The 14,991-nt window shown below is 34.5% G+C and overlaps 2 protein-coding genes across 3 annotated transcripts; one reads left to right on the top strand and one right to left on the bottom strand.

Annotated features, from left to right (window-relative positions):
- Positions 1-1,972: 1,972 nt before the first annotated feature.
- On the top strand, positions 1,973-8,142 carry LOC100818363 (flowering locus K homology domain). Of its 2 annotated transcripts, none has more exons than XM_006588599.4 (7): positions 1,973-2,123; positions 2,607-3,238; positions 5,364-5,613; positions 6,019-6,167; positions 6,491-6,787; positions 6,891-7,085; positions 7,782-8,142. In XM_006588599.4, exons 2-7 carry the CDS (start codon positions 2,615-2,617, stop codon positions 7,962-7,964), a joined length of 1,698 nt encoding a protein of 565 aa, XP_006588662.1. In that variant the 5' UTR covers positions 1,973-2,123; positions 2,607-2,614; the 3' UTR covers positions 7,965-8,142. The 2 variants fall into 2 exon arrangements, with proteins under 2 accessions (XP_006588662.1, XP_014618415.1); XM_014762929.3 differs by having other exon boundaries at positions 2,042-2,123; positions 2,594-3,238.
- Positions 8,143-9,432: 1,290 nt separating this feature from the next.
- On the bottom strand, positions 9,433-14,895 carry LOC100818899 (fructokinase-1). Its single transcript, XM_003536878.5, has 5 exons — positions 14,338-14,895; positions 13,227-13,483; positions 12,831-13,122; positions 10,764-10,916; positions 9,433-10,265 (listed from the first exon to the last, which is right to left on the bottom strand). Exons 1-5 carry the CDS (start codon positions 14,653-14,655, stop codon positions 9,882-9,884), a joined length of 1,404 nt encoding a protein of 467 aa, XP_003536926.1. The 5' UTR covers positions 14,656-14,895; the 3' UTR covers positions 9,433-9,881.
- Positions 14,896-14,991: the final 96 nt, after the last annotated feature.

The following is a 14,991-nucleotide window of genomic DNA, read 5'->3' on the forward strand; positions in this document are numbered from 1 at the left end:
TAAGAGTTAAAAAAATTAATCTTTAACTTTTAATTTTGAGATACTTCAAGTTCACTAAAAAAATACCAAAAGGCTAAAATTGTGAAGCCAATTTGGGAGGATTAAAAAGGGACCTCGATGATGGCAACTAGTACAACTTGTCCTGATTTTGGGTTGGCTTTAAATCACCAGAATCTTCCAGAGCTGCTTTTGTGCATCATCTTAGCCTGTCCCTAAGGAAGATGATTGCAAAAAATGTTAGTATGGCAAAAGGGAAGTTGAATGACAAGAAAGGCTTGATATTTGACGAATTTGTGTCTTCAAAGATTCCTAAGTCCTAACTGACACGAAAGGGATAGATAGTGCACAAAACACAAGAACTTGAACATCTAATCTTTGCTGACCCAACAAGGGGACATGCTGTGATTTCTGACTTTAAAACGTTGCAATTTCATCAGCTTGTTTTGACTTCAATTTCCTGCGTTTTCACATTCTGTATGAATGAATTGTGTTGCTTTGGTGAGTTTCATATTTTAATTCGACATTTCACATTCCGTGTCTGCTAAGAATTGTTGCATAAGGAACTCATGATTTCGGATTTGACTTTCGACATTGATTTACACTATACACATTGGTCAAGGTTTGAATGTAAATAACTCTAAGGAAAAATGCAAATACTAGCTGACTCTACGCAGATTGGCTTTTCCATTGAACCATAAAAGATAAAATGTGAATAAATCCTTCAGACTTTTACATTCGATATAGTTCGTTACAAACATGTTTTAGCATTCTTACAGAAGTAGGTTAGGAACATATTATATTTTTTATAATTTTAATTTACCTATATAATTTTATATTTAAACGTAGTCCTATAGATATCATTTATCATCCAAAAAATCACTCTGCGAAAACTATATTATACTTCATCGAGCCACACTTGGTTTAAATCTGTCCAACTTGTTTAAAAAATTTTAAGCCAAAATCATTGTAGTATTTTGTTATGAGCTATTCTTTAGGTTTGACTTGATTATTTTTAAAGCCTGACTTAGTTTATAAAAAATGTTAAGATCAAACCTTAATGTAAAACTTAAATGTCTTTCTAAATATTTCATTTATTTATTTATTTTAATCCTTTTAAATTATATTCTTTTTTTGTTTTTAGTCCATATGAATCATATTCTTTTTGTTTTAATTTTTGTAAACTATATCGTTTATTTTTGAATTCTTGTAATCTTTTTTTAGTCTATGCTGATGTGATATTTAGTTGATATGACATTTTTTGGTGACATAACACTTGCTAACGCCATTATTTATTGAATTAGCACGGCTTACATTGAAGTTAAATTTTTTAACAAAGGACCGTGACAAAAAAAATAAACGAATTTCAGGAGATTTTTTTAAAATTTTTTTACTGAGGTTAAAAAAAAGTAAATTAGAAGGACAAAAAGTACTTTTAACCTTATTACTTTTTTTATGAACTTTTACCATTATTCACTTTAAAAAAAAACTAGTTAAAAAAGGTTCTCTGTGCGTCGTTTATCTATGTATTTATTTATCAGTATACTTTAGATTTCTTAATTAAAAATAAAAATATTAATATTTTTCTTACAATGTTTTAATTTATTTGTATTTATTTTAAATTCAAATAAAAATAACAATAAAAAACTAAAAAAAAAGAACCGCCAAAATCATGAATATGTGTAGGTTAAAGGTGTGGCAATCTAATAAAATAGGTTAAAACTTAATTTTTATCCTTTTATTTTTGTTTTAAATTTTTTTATTGAGTTTGTTTATTATCCATATAATAAATATTTTTTTAAATTATTTAATTATTTACAAACTTAATTTATTAAAAATTACCCATCAACAAATTTAAAATACCAAAAGGAATTATAATTGTAAATTTTTTTAAAATAAATGAGATGTGTCAATTAATTAAAAAATAGAAAGGTAAAATCACAAATTTGAAAAAATTGGAAAAAAAAAATCATTTTAACCGATAAAATAAAATAAAAAATGTGGTGATGTCTCCGTCTCTCATCCTTTACAAAAACCTAAATTCTGCAAAGCACCGTTCTCTACATATCCAAACGCACCCGTTTTTCTTTTCTCTCCGTCTTCCGAAGCTTCGACAATCATAGATAGTAAGTTCTGAAACCACTTTTCTCAACTCTTTCTTCTACTCGCGTTAGGGTTTCTGCATTATTCTTTGTTTCCACTCTTCAATTTAATTGTTTCTTTCGCAACGAAAATTCAAATGCGAGTTCTGGCGTTTTCGCTGTTCGTTAAAGTTGCGTAATTGCATTCTCTTTCTTCACTTCCCTTTCGCATCTGAACTTGTACTCTGCACTTTGTTCTGTTATGGATGAACGCTGGATTTGGTTATTTTATTCAGCGGATTTGGTTATGGATTTTTAATTTTAGAATTTGTATTAATATCGAATGGTGATTGATGCTGTTAACTAGTCTTCTCCTTGATGAGCAAGTGTAGATGGGATAATGGTTGAATTCTTTATTTCCCCTTTTTAGGTTCTTTTGTGTGTGTGTGGTTTAATTTTTAATTTGATTTTTGGTTTCTGTTGAAAAGGATACTGATAAGTTGTTGTTTCATGAGTTTGGTTTCACAGCTGCTGAGATGTCTGGGGAAGTTTTTGATGGACAAGATGCAGGCTATGTGCCTGAGAACCCTGAGTTTCCGCAAAACCATTCTGACGAATACGATGGAGGAAATGTGATTGATGACTCAGGGTTTCCGCAACTGCAGCCTGATGAACACGATAATGGAGGGTTTCCGCAGCTGCAGCCTGATGAATATGATGCCGGAGGGTTTCCGCAGCTGCAGCCTGATGAACACGATGCTGGAGGGTTTCTGCAGCTGCAGCCTGATGAACACAATGCCGGCAATTTAGCTGAGGATGGCAATATTCCTGAACATAATTTTGACGGGAATGATGTTGAAGGGTTGCCTGGAAACCCTGATTTGCCTTCTCAAGAGCATGCTGAGGAACAAAATATTGGAGGAGATGTGACTGAGAATTTTGGCTCTGAGGAAAAGCGGGGACCTGAGGAGGATTTGAAAGGAGGTGAAGTAAAGAAGTGGCCAGGGTGGCCTGGAGAGAATGTTTTTAGGATGTTGGTTCCTGTGCAAAAGGTTGGCAGTATTATTGGCCGGAAAGGTGAGTTTATTAGGAAAATTACCGAAGACACTAAGGCTCGTATAAAAATTCTCGATGGTCCTCCTGGAACTTCAGAAAGAGCTGTGAGTATACTTTTTCAGTTTCTTGTTATTCATGCAGTGATGGATAATCTTGGATATTCACTGTTTCAAGCAAATTATGCATATTTCTTATTGATCCTTAGGCTTATTAGAATGTGCTATCTGTGTTTGGATTGATTTTGTGCTTGGTATCCTGCACCCTCCTTGCAATTAAGCTTTTATAGTTTTCCCCTTTCCCACTCGTCAATTCTTTTATTGAATATGTTTGCGCATAGTTAACAATACCAAATAGTGGCATTGAGTGACCTATCCCAAAATTGCTACAGTGGGTAATGGATTGGTTGCTTTGCTGAGGATTATATGTCATATATTCAAGATAAATAATTTGTAATTTATAGTATAGAATACACACAATGCTTAAAAATAAAATATTATCTAAAATTAAAGATGTATTCATAATTCTTAACCAAAAAGTTATCGTCCAACTCATATTCACCATTAATTTGAGCTATAATTAACATTGTGAGAAATGAGATAATAGGAAATTAAAATAAAATAGCAAGATGATGGAATTCATAGAAAAATGGATGGCCGTGACAGAAAAGTTAGTGGAATTTGATGCACTATAGAACACACTACACAAATAAACAAAGATAGTCATATATGTCTTAGTTAAGTTGCAGCAATTAAGAAGGCCCCTATTATTATACTTTGTTTTTTGAACTGCAAAACAGAGGTTGGAGGTGAGCTTCGCAACAAAATGAATGGGCTTGGCTGGAAAAGTGGTGATTGGGCAAAATGGGGTGAATTTGGCTGTCATATGCAATTTGGCTGCTATTTGTGCAATGCAAAAAGCTGTACTATGAGTTTCTTGTGGCAACCAGCAGCTGTGATGCTCTGATCCAGCATTATACTGCTGTTGTTGGTACCTATGGTTCATAGTCATGTTACCCTTACCGTAAGCTGATATACAATGCCAAAACTTGATTGTCATTGTTAGGGCTGAAACTTCATGTCTTTTATGGATTCTTTGCTCGATCATTATGAATCAGAGTCATGAATGGAAATATAATTTTAGGGAGCATCAGTTCATTAAAATTAACTCCCATCATTCTTAGTTCTATATCTTCTAGTAATTGATTAGTGCTTTGATGTGTAAGACATCTATTTGATAAAACAAACTTATAGTTGAAACTTAATCGATTATTCATGATAAAACATGATATCACATATGAGTACTATTGCTAAGGAACTATGTGATGAAAAAAAAAAATTAAGGAGTAAAAGTATATAAAATATAAATAATCTAGCTGAATCCAAGATAATTAATTAAACGAGTGAATATATAAAAAGAGATGTCTTTTGTCACGATGACCAAATGGATGTGTGCAGGTTGTCAGCTAATATGAATGACTAAGGTGGCTTCAAATTGAAGAACCAAACTTCAAGTTGCAGGGAAACAGCAATGAGCATTTACAATGGCTGAAATGTTGTTTTTTGACTTAAGAATCAAATAGTCTGTGCAGATTTTGGTGGCAAGAAGCGTTCACTCCCTGGTAACTTCAGAACTTGGTCGATTGGTGTCTTGCCACACTTCCTGAAACACTTGCCTGGAAAACATTCTTAAAGTCACTACAATAATAATAATTAAAAAAAAAAACTTGTGAAATTTGATCCAAATATTAAAGTACACTCAAACTGGGTAGATGAAGTTTGGAAACCATCAGAAAAATTTATAAATCTGAAGTATAGCTTGGTCCATTTAATTACTTCAAGGGCAAATATCATTATGAAATTACTCTCAAGATTTAGAATTTTTAATTAAAGTATTTATACTAATTTTTGGATTCCGGTACACACCCTAAGAAATGAAAATAAAAGTTAAAACAAAATTTAGCTTGAGATAGTTAAAATATTTCTAATTTGTTGAACCTAAGATGCACGGGTTGTAGGAAATGAAAATAAGGTTAAGGGCTACAATTTTTTATTTGTTTTTGCTAGTGCTGCTATAGTGATATGTTTTTTGGAACATCGCAATGAATCAGCTGATGGGTCAAGTATATAAATTTAGCTCGCTTTAAAATTTGATATTTAGCTGTTTTTGCTGTTCATAAAGGACATGCTTACGTTGTGGTTCTGAATTCTCCTTCTTTCATGCTATTAAAAGGTAATGGTTTCTGCGAAAGAAGAGCCAGATTGCAGCATACCGCCTGCTGTGGATGGTTTGTTAAGGGTTCATAAACAAGTTGTCAATGTAGACCCTCATCCTGCAGATAGTGCATCAGGGGCAGTACGCCCAGTTGTTACAAGGCTTCTAGTGGCAGATACTCAAGCAGGAAGCTTGATTGGGAAGCAGGGCTCCACTATAAAATCCTTTCAAGATGCCACAGGTTGCAATATACGCATTCTTGGTTCAGGTGCGATCACAAGCATTGTAAATTACATTAGGAAATGTTGCTTTTGTTTGCCAATGAACACATTTTCCTTTTCAATATATTGTTGCCACAAGTCTTTTTATTTGTGTCTTCTTTGGTGTATTGTCCCTAGTTGTATTTTTTTTTCAAAAAGATTTTCCCTAGTTGTATTTTTTTTTTCGAAAAGATTTTCCCTAGTTGTATTGAGTCTTTGTCATTGCATATGTTATCAGTACCACTAAATCTGCCTCCCCTCAGACTGCTATTCTTATTACGTATTTGCAAAGTTGGTTACATGTTTTTTGTCAAGTAATGCACTAATATTTAGTAAACATATATTTGAGAAACATGATTTATGATATCCAAGTTTGTGATTATGGCACCTGAATGATTTATTTTATACAACAGAACACCTGCCAGTTTTTGCTCTGCGAGATGATAGTATTGTTGAAATACAAGGGGAATCTTCTGGGGTTCACAAGGCGGTTGAACTTGTTGCAATTCATCTACGTAAATTCTTGGTTGATCGCAGCATAGTTGGAGTATTTGAAACACAAGTGAGTTCATTTTATTTTTAATTTGAACACTCCAAGCTATATAAGAAATGATGTTTTCAAGCTTGGGTTATATTTGGGGATAGTTGAATGGGATAGGTTAGTCATAGGGTGGGATCGAAAGCTTCATAGGCTAGGATACCTGCCAATTGCATATGTATGCCTGACTTTCATCATTTGTCTTTGTATTTTGAGAAGGGTCTCAATGTGTTTTCAAGTGTGATAACTTTTTTCACATGCTTTGGGCTGAAGGGAAGTTGTATGAATCATCCTTATTACAATTCATTCTGTGTGTAGTTATTTTTTTTCTTCCTCCAAAACTTCAGATGCAAAGGCCAGATGTTCGAGCAAACCAGAATGTGCCACCAGGCCCACCACACCAACCTTGGGGTCCTCCTCAAGGTTTTCCAGCTCCTGGGCCTGGTAGTGGTGGTGGACCTGCTTTTCCACCCAATACTCAGTATATGCCGCCTTCACATAATTATGATAATTACTACCCACCTGCTGACCTATCTCCTATGGACAAGCACCTTCATCAGGGTCCACCACCTGCCTATGTAAGAGATGTTTCTATGGGAATTCATTCATCCAGTGCACAGGCACAACAATCTGTTGTGACTAAGGTATCCTTTTTTCCCCAAATGAGTATTGCAGACAGCAGCATTGCTTTTGAAGCATTTTTTTTTATTTTTTGTGACTTAATATGATTTCTTTTGTACTATGTAGGTCACACAACACATGCAAATTCCTTTGTCCTATGCAGATGCTGTTATTGGAGCATCAGGGGCAAACATCAGCTACATCCGTCGAGCTAGTGGAGCAAGTATTACAATTCAGGAGACCAGGGGTGTGCCAGGAGAGATGACTGTTGAGATAAGTGGTACTGCTTCACAAATACAGGCTGCCCAACAGCTAGTGCAGGTATTTCATGTTAGCTATCTAATTGTTATTGTTTTTGCTAAAGACTAGCTGGTTTGTTTTTTTTTTTTGCTTGGGAATGTCAACGGCTATTTTTATGTCTGTAAGACAGTAACGTGTGTCTATTCTTTTATGCTATAATAACTTCCTATATACTAGTTAATTCTTGTCGTTGTATGTTAATTGCAATTGGGGTTAAGTTTTTGCTTTTTTCAATAGTCATTCTTTTACAAATATAAGTAAATAATAGCTTCAAAATAAAGCCAGGGAATGCAGTTGATATCCAAGTATTTTTTTTATTTCTTGTGTTTTTGTCATGAGGTTAGAATGACAGCTGATCAGTTAGGCTTAAATGAATAGGACAGATTGAGCAGAGGATAGGAAAGATTGTAATTATCATTGTCATGTGAGTTGGTGCTACTTTTTTCTTTTTCCCAATGAACATGGAATTAGTGAATGCTTATCTTGATAAGAGAAGGAAAGGTCGTGAGTTTGATTCCTCTTGCTAATAAAAACTAACAAAATAACAATTAATATTTGTCGATAAAAAATAAACTTAAAACATTTTTGGGGCAAGTTATATCATTGTACCCACTTGTTGATACTCGTTGTTGTTGTTATTATTATGGTGGTGGTTGTTGTCATTGTTATTATTATGGTTGGTGCTATTCTGAATTGGCCACTATGTATCTGATGTAGAATTTCATGGCTGAAGCTGCAAGTGCGGCACAGGATCATATGGGGGGTTCAATTAACCAAGGTTACAATTCCTATCCTACAAATCCTGTCTATGCATCTCCGCCCTCAAGTGCTGCTGGTCATGCGGGCCATGCACCTTCTGCAGATTATGGTTCCGTTTACGGCACCAATTATGGCTATTGAGAACATTACTTTACATTCAATTTTAAATGAGGAGCCCTACGTTTTGTAAACATTGAGAGTTCAATTTCAGTTCTAGTTCTCGTGGGTATTGCAACCGGGCCTCTGCGTGTCCTGTCTTATATCCCCTATATTTTCGCTGTACTACATTTGGCATAATGACTGAATAGGATTTAGAGCATATGATAATTTGGTAGTTTTTCATTTGCTCACAACTAACTTTTTATAGGGTTTTTTTTAATCCTAAAAAAGATTTCCCTGCTTTGATCCTTATAGAAATGTTTTCGTATAATTAAGGCTAAAAAATGCACTTAGTCATTTATGTTTGATTATATTCAGGTTGATCCTTTATTTATTAAAAAGTTTAATTTAGTTAGTTTTAAAAGTGAATCAAATTCAACTAAAAACTGAAAAATTTAAAACTTAATATCATATTCTTTTATAGTTTCTCGTGATTTTTTTTCACATGATTATTATCTTGTTAAAAAAGCAACAAAACGGACTACTTTTGTACCCACTTTTACATACCATGTAGAAATTAATGAACATACTACATGTGCAGATACTTTTTTCGAGTATTTTAATTACAAAGAAGTGCCTGTTATACATAAGAGTACATTATACACGTGGCAACCTAGCAGAGTCAGACTTTATTAACACTGCCAAAATTTAAATTTTAGAATGTTTACATTTCAAAAACTAAAATGAGAAACATACCAATTTTGACACAAAAAAAATCTGAAATTTAATTTATTAAAATAATTGTTTTTGAAAAAAAGAAAAGGCGAAGAATGAAAAGAAGTAAAAAAAGATGGATTGCTATTTTCTCCAAGATGCTAGGTGGCCCAACAAGACAACAAATAGCACAAATTAGCATTAGGTTGAAAGGTGAAGGAAACAATTTTTAATAGAGAAGAAAAAAGAAAGACACAATATTTGGTTTACATAGAAACGAGAAAGCAAAAAAACAATTACTATAATATTCTTGAAAATAAATAGAATCATTAAGTTAAAAATAATTTAGTTCAATTAGTATAAAATCCCATCCTCTAAATCTCCAAAATTTGAGAAATAAAATTGGATGAAAAAAATCTAACCCCTTTCATTTTTTTTCTCACCAAAATTTTGAACCAATAAAGAAAATTCATTAAATCCCTTCCCTTCAATCAAACAATATGGAGGAGACCCAGAAAATCTAACTATGCAAGAGACCCGACAAACCAAATGAATGCACCTATTACCATTTTCTTTAGCACATCGTTTTCTTTATTGGGTTGAAATTTTTACTACGGATAAATTATTTTGTTTGTGGTAAAACAACTCCGCCTAACCCCAAAATAAAACAAACCGAAACAGCATTCGAAATACCATTATTTTGGCCGGTCGTAAACGTAGAACATTTGTAACATCATTGAATCTAAATTTGGGGGGAAAACATTCTAGAAAAAGGGGAGAAACATAGACAAAACTATTGTAGAGTAATCTCTAATCAAATATTTTAAGTCATACAAACAATCTTTCCCTGTCTGCGTCAACAATCAACTATAAAAATATGGAGACTATTCACCGTTTGAGAAGCAATCATGCAAAAAATGATGCAAAAATATTGGGATCTCAGAGGTTAACAGCTCTGCTCCACTGGTTCAGGGAGTAAAGATACCTTTGCCATCAAAATCAAAGGAATACTGTCGAAACTGAAATGCCAAAAATCAGTTAAAGAGCTTGATGAGAAGCTATCTACCTTTCATGTACTTGCTCAAAGCAAAATTTAGCTACGGCAATTTATGTAACCCGAGAGAGATAAAACTCTGCAGTCTTAATGCTTAAATTTTTACTTTTACAGGATGAAGAAGCGAAGAAACCAGGAATCAGAAGAGTTCTTTCGCATGAATGCACTTCAATCTATTTTTCCACAATCTATCAAGTTGGCACATTCCCCACTGTTTGTGGAAGTTCAAGCTTGGGCAAGAGCTCAGAGGCAACCTTGTCAAATGAGACAAGGTTGAGACGATTTTTGTTTCCATTCATAACATTTGACAGATATGTTATTTCCTGAGCAACCACATTCTTTTCAAATATTTCAATCCAAAATTCATCATCTTCGTTGAGGTTTGATGATCTTAATATATTTACTACATTCTCCAGTGTTGCTACATTCCTACCAGCACCACAGCCCATGGCTGTTGCAGCACCCACTGCATTTGCAATTGCCAATGTATTAACCAGTGGCATATTATGTATAAAACCATAGACAATAGCAGCTACAAAACTGTCTCCACATCCGACAGAGTCAATAACATTCACCTGATAACATTTTAGAAATCCAATTAGTTCATCACAAAAAGATGAATCTTGTCAAAGGAAAAAAATAGTCAGACATAAGTTCAATAAATATTATTGTGAGAGACGAGCATATTTGAACAATCAATAAAGAAATAACATCATATACCTAGAGCATACCAAACACTTGAGCTTGACTATTCCTTTGAAATTCATGTTTGAATCATTAAGGGGAAAAAATCTTCCAGTTGAAGAAACCACAAGCAATGTTCAGGACATTTTGTTTTGAAATATGGTCTTTCATAAAAAGTGGTTATAGGCTATAGCCTTATCTTTTCATTAATATGTCGTCAACTGAAATTTTCACCTTTAAGCCAATAATACCTATGAAACTAAATACCAAAGTGGGTCATAGCACTGTTAAGCAGAATAGCAGTATATAAACTGAAAAAAAAATATTGTTTCAAAATTGCTAGAATTTAACAGAAGCAATGAACAAAATCAGAATGAGAAAGCTAATGCCTTGAATGCAGGTGCACAAGCTACACTCGATGCTGTTATAAGAATCGAACCCTTAGAACCCATTTTTACAATCACCCATTTTGTGCGGATCCCTCTTTTGAGAAACTCCTGCCCTGCTAATATTGGATCTTCTATGCCAGTTAATTCCTCAGCCTGTAATGCAAAACAATAAAATCAAAGATGTCATTAAATTAGAAAGTAGTTTGTAAAACTACCTACAAATAGCAGAAACAAAAACATTTTTATTTTGCATTACATTATTTTTTTGGGGGGAATAAGAGAAAACCAATATCTTCTGTGCATATTGCCAGGCCAAATCTCACCAAAAATGCAAACTCCAATAGTTTGACAACAAATGGACTTCTAACAAAAGTAAAATGCTGCAGGATTTATATAATCTGATCAACTCAAGCTGATGAATTTCATAATATTTGGTATGTCTCATTAACAAAGATAGAAACAAGTCTACCAGGCCACCACAAGTTCAAAGTTTACTGAAATAGAGACTTTGAAATGGCAGACCTGAGGCAATTTGGAAACTTAAATGGATTGTGAACAATCTGTAGAGCTGCCATCCATGCTTAAAAAATAAAACTTAGTCACCGCCTAATGGCAAAATCTAGTTATTTTCCATTTGCCTTGAAATTCTATGGTAGAGAAAGATTATTGAGGCAGAGCAGATTTATAAGAAAACAGAAGTGACGGATGAGAATTCAGCTTGGAAGTAAGGTTTAGAGTGAGCATTTTATATATACGAAAAATTGGAGAAAAAACATATTCCACCAAGGCTGGGGAGAACAAGGCAACCATGTGACTGAGGAGGGCATTGATGGTGAGAGTTGCAACACGGATACAACTAGAAAAAGGATAGTTACGGCTGCATTTTTTACTTTTCTCAACCTGAACCAATACACAGACTTGTATCTCTACCAACCAAGATCATTTCATTTGTTGAATGGGCCATCCTTTGAAGTCTGCGGTTGTCAATTAGATTGGTCCAAAAGCTGCTGGTGTCTTTTTAGTCTTGACTCATCCATCAAAGAATGTAGAATAAATTTGGTGTAGTGGTAGTAAAAGTTAGCATGTAAATAGCTGACAAAGGAAAATATAGTATGAACTTGTACATCAGGACTAACTTTTGAAATGCACTGAATTTCAAAAGTGATTCAAGTGAAACAAACCCATTAAATAATAATGTGATGGGCACCCTACCAAAACCAAGGTGTACAGTAGGGGAAAAGGGAGTAGCAACAGAGGATGGTGAGAGTCTGGTGGGCAAACGGGAAACGTTAGTGATCATTGATCAGTATTTATGGGTTTGGACTGTAAAAACCCGCATATGCTTATGAATTAGGCCTAATTTTATCCAGCATGCAGACATCCTGCCATATTTTTGAATTAAAAAACTGATAAAGACAGATGATAAGCACGGTACATATGAGTCTGAAAAATTTATTGACTGACACAAGCAAATGAATTTTCAGGATAACTTTCAATTAAAGATTATCCTTTTCTTCATACTTCCAAATGTTTCATGTGATTGAAAGAACAAGTGAAGCAAACTGAAATTTGCAAAACTACACAACACTTTCAAAGGTTCTAGATTGATACAGTTTTTTGGACAAAGTACTCTTTTGCAAGGTGAAAGAATCCATAAATATGCAAGTAGAAATATATACAGCATACATAGAAAGTTGGACAAACAAACAAAATATGTCCAATTGTCCATACTGAGGAATGGTGGAAACACTGCATAAGGTTACGAAGGTGCTCAAAAACACACAATATGATTATGAATTCCTAAATAACAAAACAAGAAACTGATAGATGGAAACGGATAAACATGGAGTGCATGCCATGCATCTAATTGCAAAGTGCAAACAGCATTAATATATAGCTCAAATGAGAGACAGAAGGAGAAATTATATAGTTGATAAGGCAAAGAAAAAGAGTAATTATACAACACCATATCAGCAATAGTACAGCTAAATCTTAAAGCAGACAACCATAGGCAATCATGATAACCATCAAGGATAAATGTAATATGAGGAGAGATTTAAAACAAACCTCGTCAGAAGTTAGAAGAAGAACATCACTCATTCTCAGTAACTGATTAAGAGCTCTTTGTTCATCTGGGGTCCCAGTGGAGAGACTCTTTCCACGTGGTCCAGGATCAAAGAAGATTGAGGTGCCAACTTCAACAGCATATTCCATGGCTGAGAGTATTGCACCAGGAGAGAGCTCATCAAATCCATATCCATTACAGAACAAGACCTTTGAGTTTTTAATAGCCATTTTAACTTCGCTGGACAATTTACTCATCCAATGCAATATAGGCTCCTCACAAAAATCAGCCCGACTAATTGAGAAAACATAGTTAGGGATTTATAAACAAAAATACGAGAAAAAAATAATGACCACCACAATAGCAACAATACAAATTAGAAGACAAATGATTTATACCTGCAAAAACCATGTCTTTGTAAAGGATCAACAAGAACCCAACATAAAAGAGTTTCACAAGAGGCACTACTACCAGAACTGTTGACGATATCGTCATTAGTAATCATCCCAACCAAACCAATGCCCTCATCATGAAGCACATCTGACAGAAATTTCCCATAGATTTCATTACCCACATGACCAATTGATATGCAGTTGAGTCCTAACCTTGCAGCTGCTATAGCCATATTGCAGTTTCCACCTGCTTCCCAATATTTCTACACCAAAAACCATAGGATCATCTAAGGAAATACAACCATTTGGAGCAAATAAATATGAAATGAACAGTACAGAAAAGGGAGGGAAAATGCAAGAATGACAACTTAATTGTCCATTATTAAGAGTCTATTTGGGTAAACAACTAAGTGTTTATTGAATAAGTAACTATCATGTATGTAACTATGTATGAATTGTTTTCATATAAGCTATCCTGAAGAACTAACTCAAACAAGCTAAAAACAGCTAAAGGACATATCGTATGTTATTTTCAGAAATTCTCCCAAACACTTACACAAGTACTTATGCCATAAGATAAGTCCGAATAAGCTGTAAATAAGCTCTTCTAGACACACCCAAGTGATACTTAAGTATGCAGGAAGCAGACTTGCAAATTCTTAGGGGTAAAAAATACAAAATCACAATTAAGATAACAAGTTCGCAATTGCAACCATATGTTGTTGGAGAACAAGAAGAAACAGTAATAGCATAAAGGAGGAGCATCTATGTAATGAATGACTAATGACAAGTTAACTGGTAACAGTCCCATGGAAGTGAACTTGTCGTGGGAAGGATATTCTGGACCCCACTCCTCAGTGCAGTGTCCCCCAGATTTGGTTTAGTCATAAGAAGCAGAGTTTATATAATTCATCAATGCCACACAACCACACCACGACCGCAGTACCGCACACAACGATTTAGCCACTGCTTAAATACTTTAATTTGGCCATATAACTAATCGATGTGGGATCTCCAACGAACGAACCCTTAATTAAAAAACCCAAAGTTTCTTTCTTTCTATGTATGTATGTATGTATGTTAAAAGTGGCGATAGAAGAGAGGTGAGAGAGAGAACCTTGTCAGGAGGAGATTGGGCCAAGCGGTCCATGAAGGCCTTGCGTTGAAGAGGGGAAGGAGGGGGCAACTGGGGGACATTGAGAACGATGTCGACGCAGAGGTTGCTCAGAGTGGCAACGTCGACGTGTTTGGCAACGTTTGAATGGAGCGAGGAGGGGCTAGGGACGGAGATTTCGAGGCCTCTGAATGCGCGATTCAGAGGCAAAAGGGTTAACCCATTGGGTTTTGGCTTTGGTTTGGAAATGGAAGAGAAGGAGGGTCCATGGGGATGATGGATTGGGGAATTGAGGGCTTTGGGTGGGACTGAGAGAGGCATTCAGCCACGTTTTCGCTCAGCTTACCCAACTGCACCCGTAACGCAGATTGCAGAACAAAGGATGGATATGCCGTAGGTTAGTGAGAAACCAAAACCGTTTTCATAGAAATCTCCCTTTTCTAAACCCAGAAAAACTTTTTTTTCTTGTCTATTTGCTACTTTTTCTTAAAAGTGCACTCACACTACCATCTAGCATCTAAAAGACTAAAACACAAATACAGTAATACGTGGGTTAAGTTTGTTAATTTTTACTAAAAAATTTACTTTTATATAAATTACCTTCAAAATTATATTGATAAATCATTTCTAATTGATTAATAATATAAACTTTTATAA

This window comes from Glycine max, chromosome 10, assembly GCF_000004515.6.
Source record: "Glycine max cultivar Williams 82 chromosome 10, Glycine_max_v4.0, whole genome shotgun sequence".
Taxonomy (NCBI): domain Eukaryota; kingdom Viridiplantae; phylum Streptophyta; class Magnoliopsida; order Fabales; family Fabaceae; genus Glycine; species Glycine max.

Bases quoted from the DNA above. Each gene is read 5' to 3' on its own strand.
- LOC100818363 (XM_006588599.4), top strand. From the start codon at position 2,615: ATGTCTGGGGAAGTTTTTGATGGACAAGATGCAGGCTATGTGCCTGAG. The intron at 5,614-6,018 runs GTGCGATCACAA...TTTATACAACAG, and splicing joins TATACGCATTCTTGGTTCAG to AACACCTGCCAGTTTTTGCT. The intron at 6,168-6,490 runs GTGAGTTCATTT...CCAAAACTTCAG, and splicing joins TTGGAGTATTTGAAACACAA to ATGCAAAGGCCAGATGTTCG.
- LOC100818899 (XM_003536878.5), bottom strand. From the start codon at position 14,655: ATGCCTCTCTCAGTCCCACCCAAAGCCCTCAATTCCCCAATCCATCAT. The intron at 13,484-14,337 runs GTTCTCTCTCTC...TTTTTGGTGTAG, and splicing joins CCCAATCTCCTCCTGACAAG to AAATATTGGGAAGCAGGTGG. The intron at 10,917-12,830 runs GTTTGTTTTAAA...TTTGCATTACAG, and splicing joins TTCTTCTAACTTCTGACGAG to GCTGAGGAATTAACTGGCAT.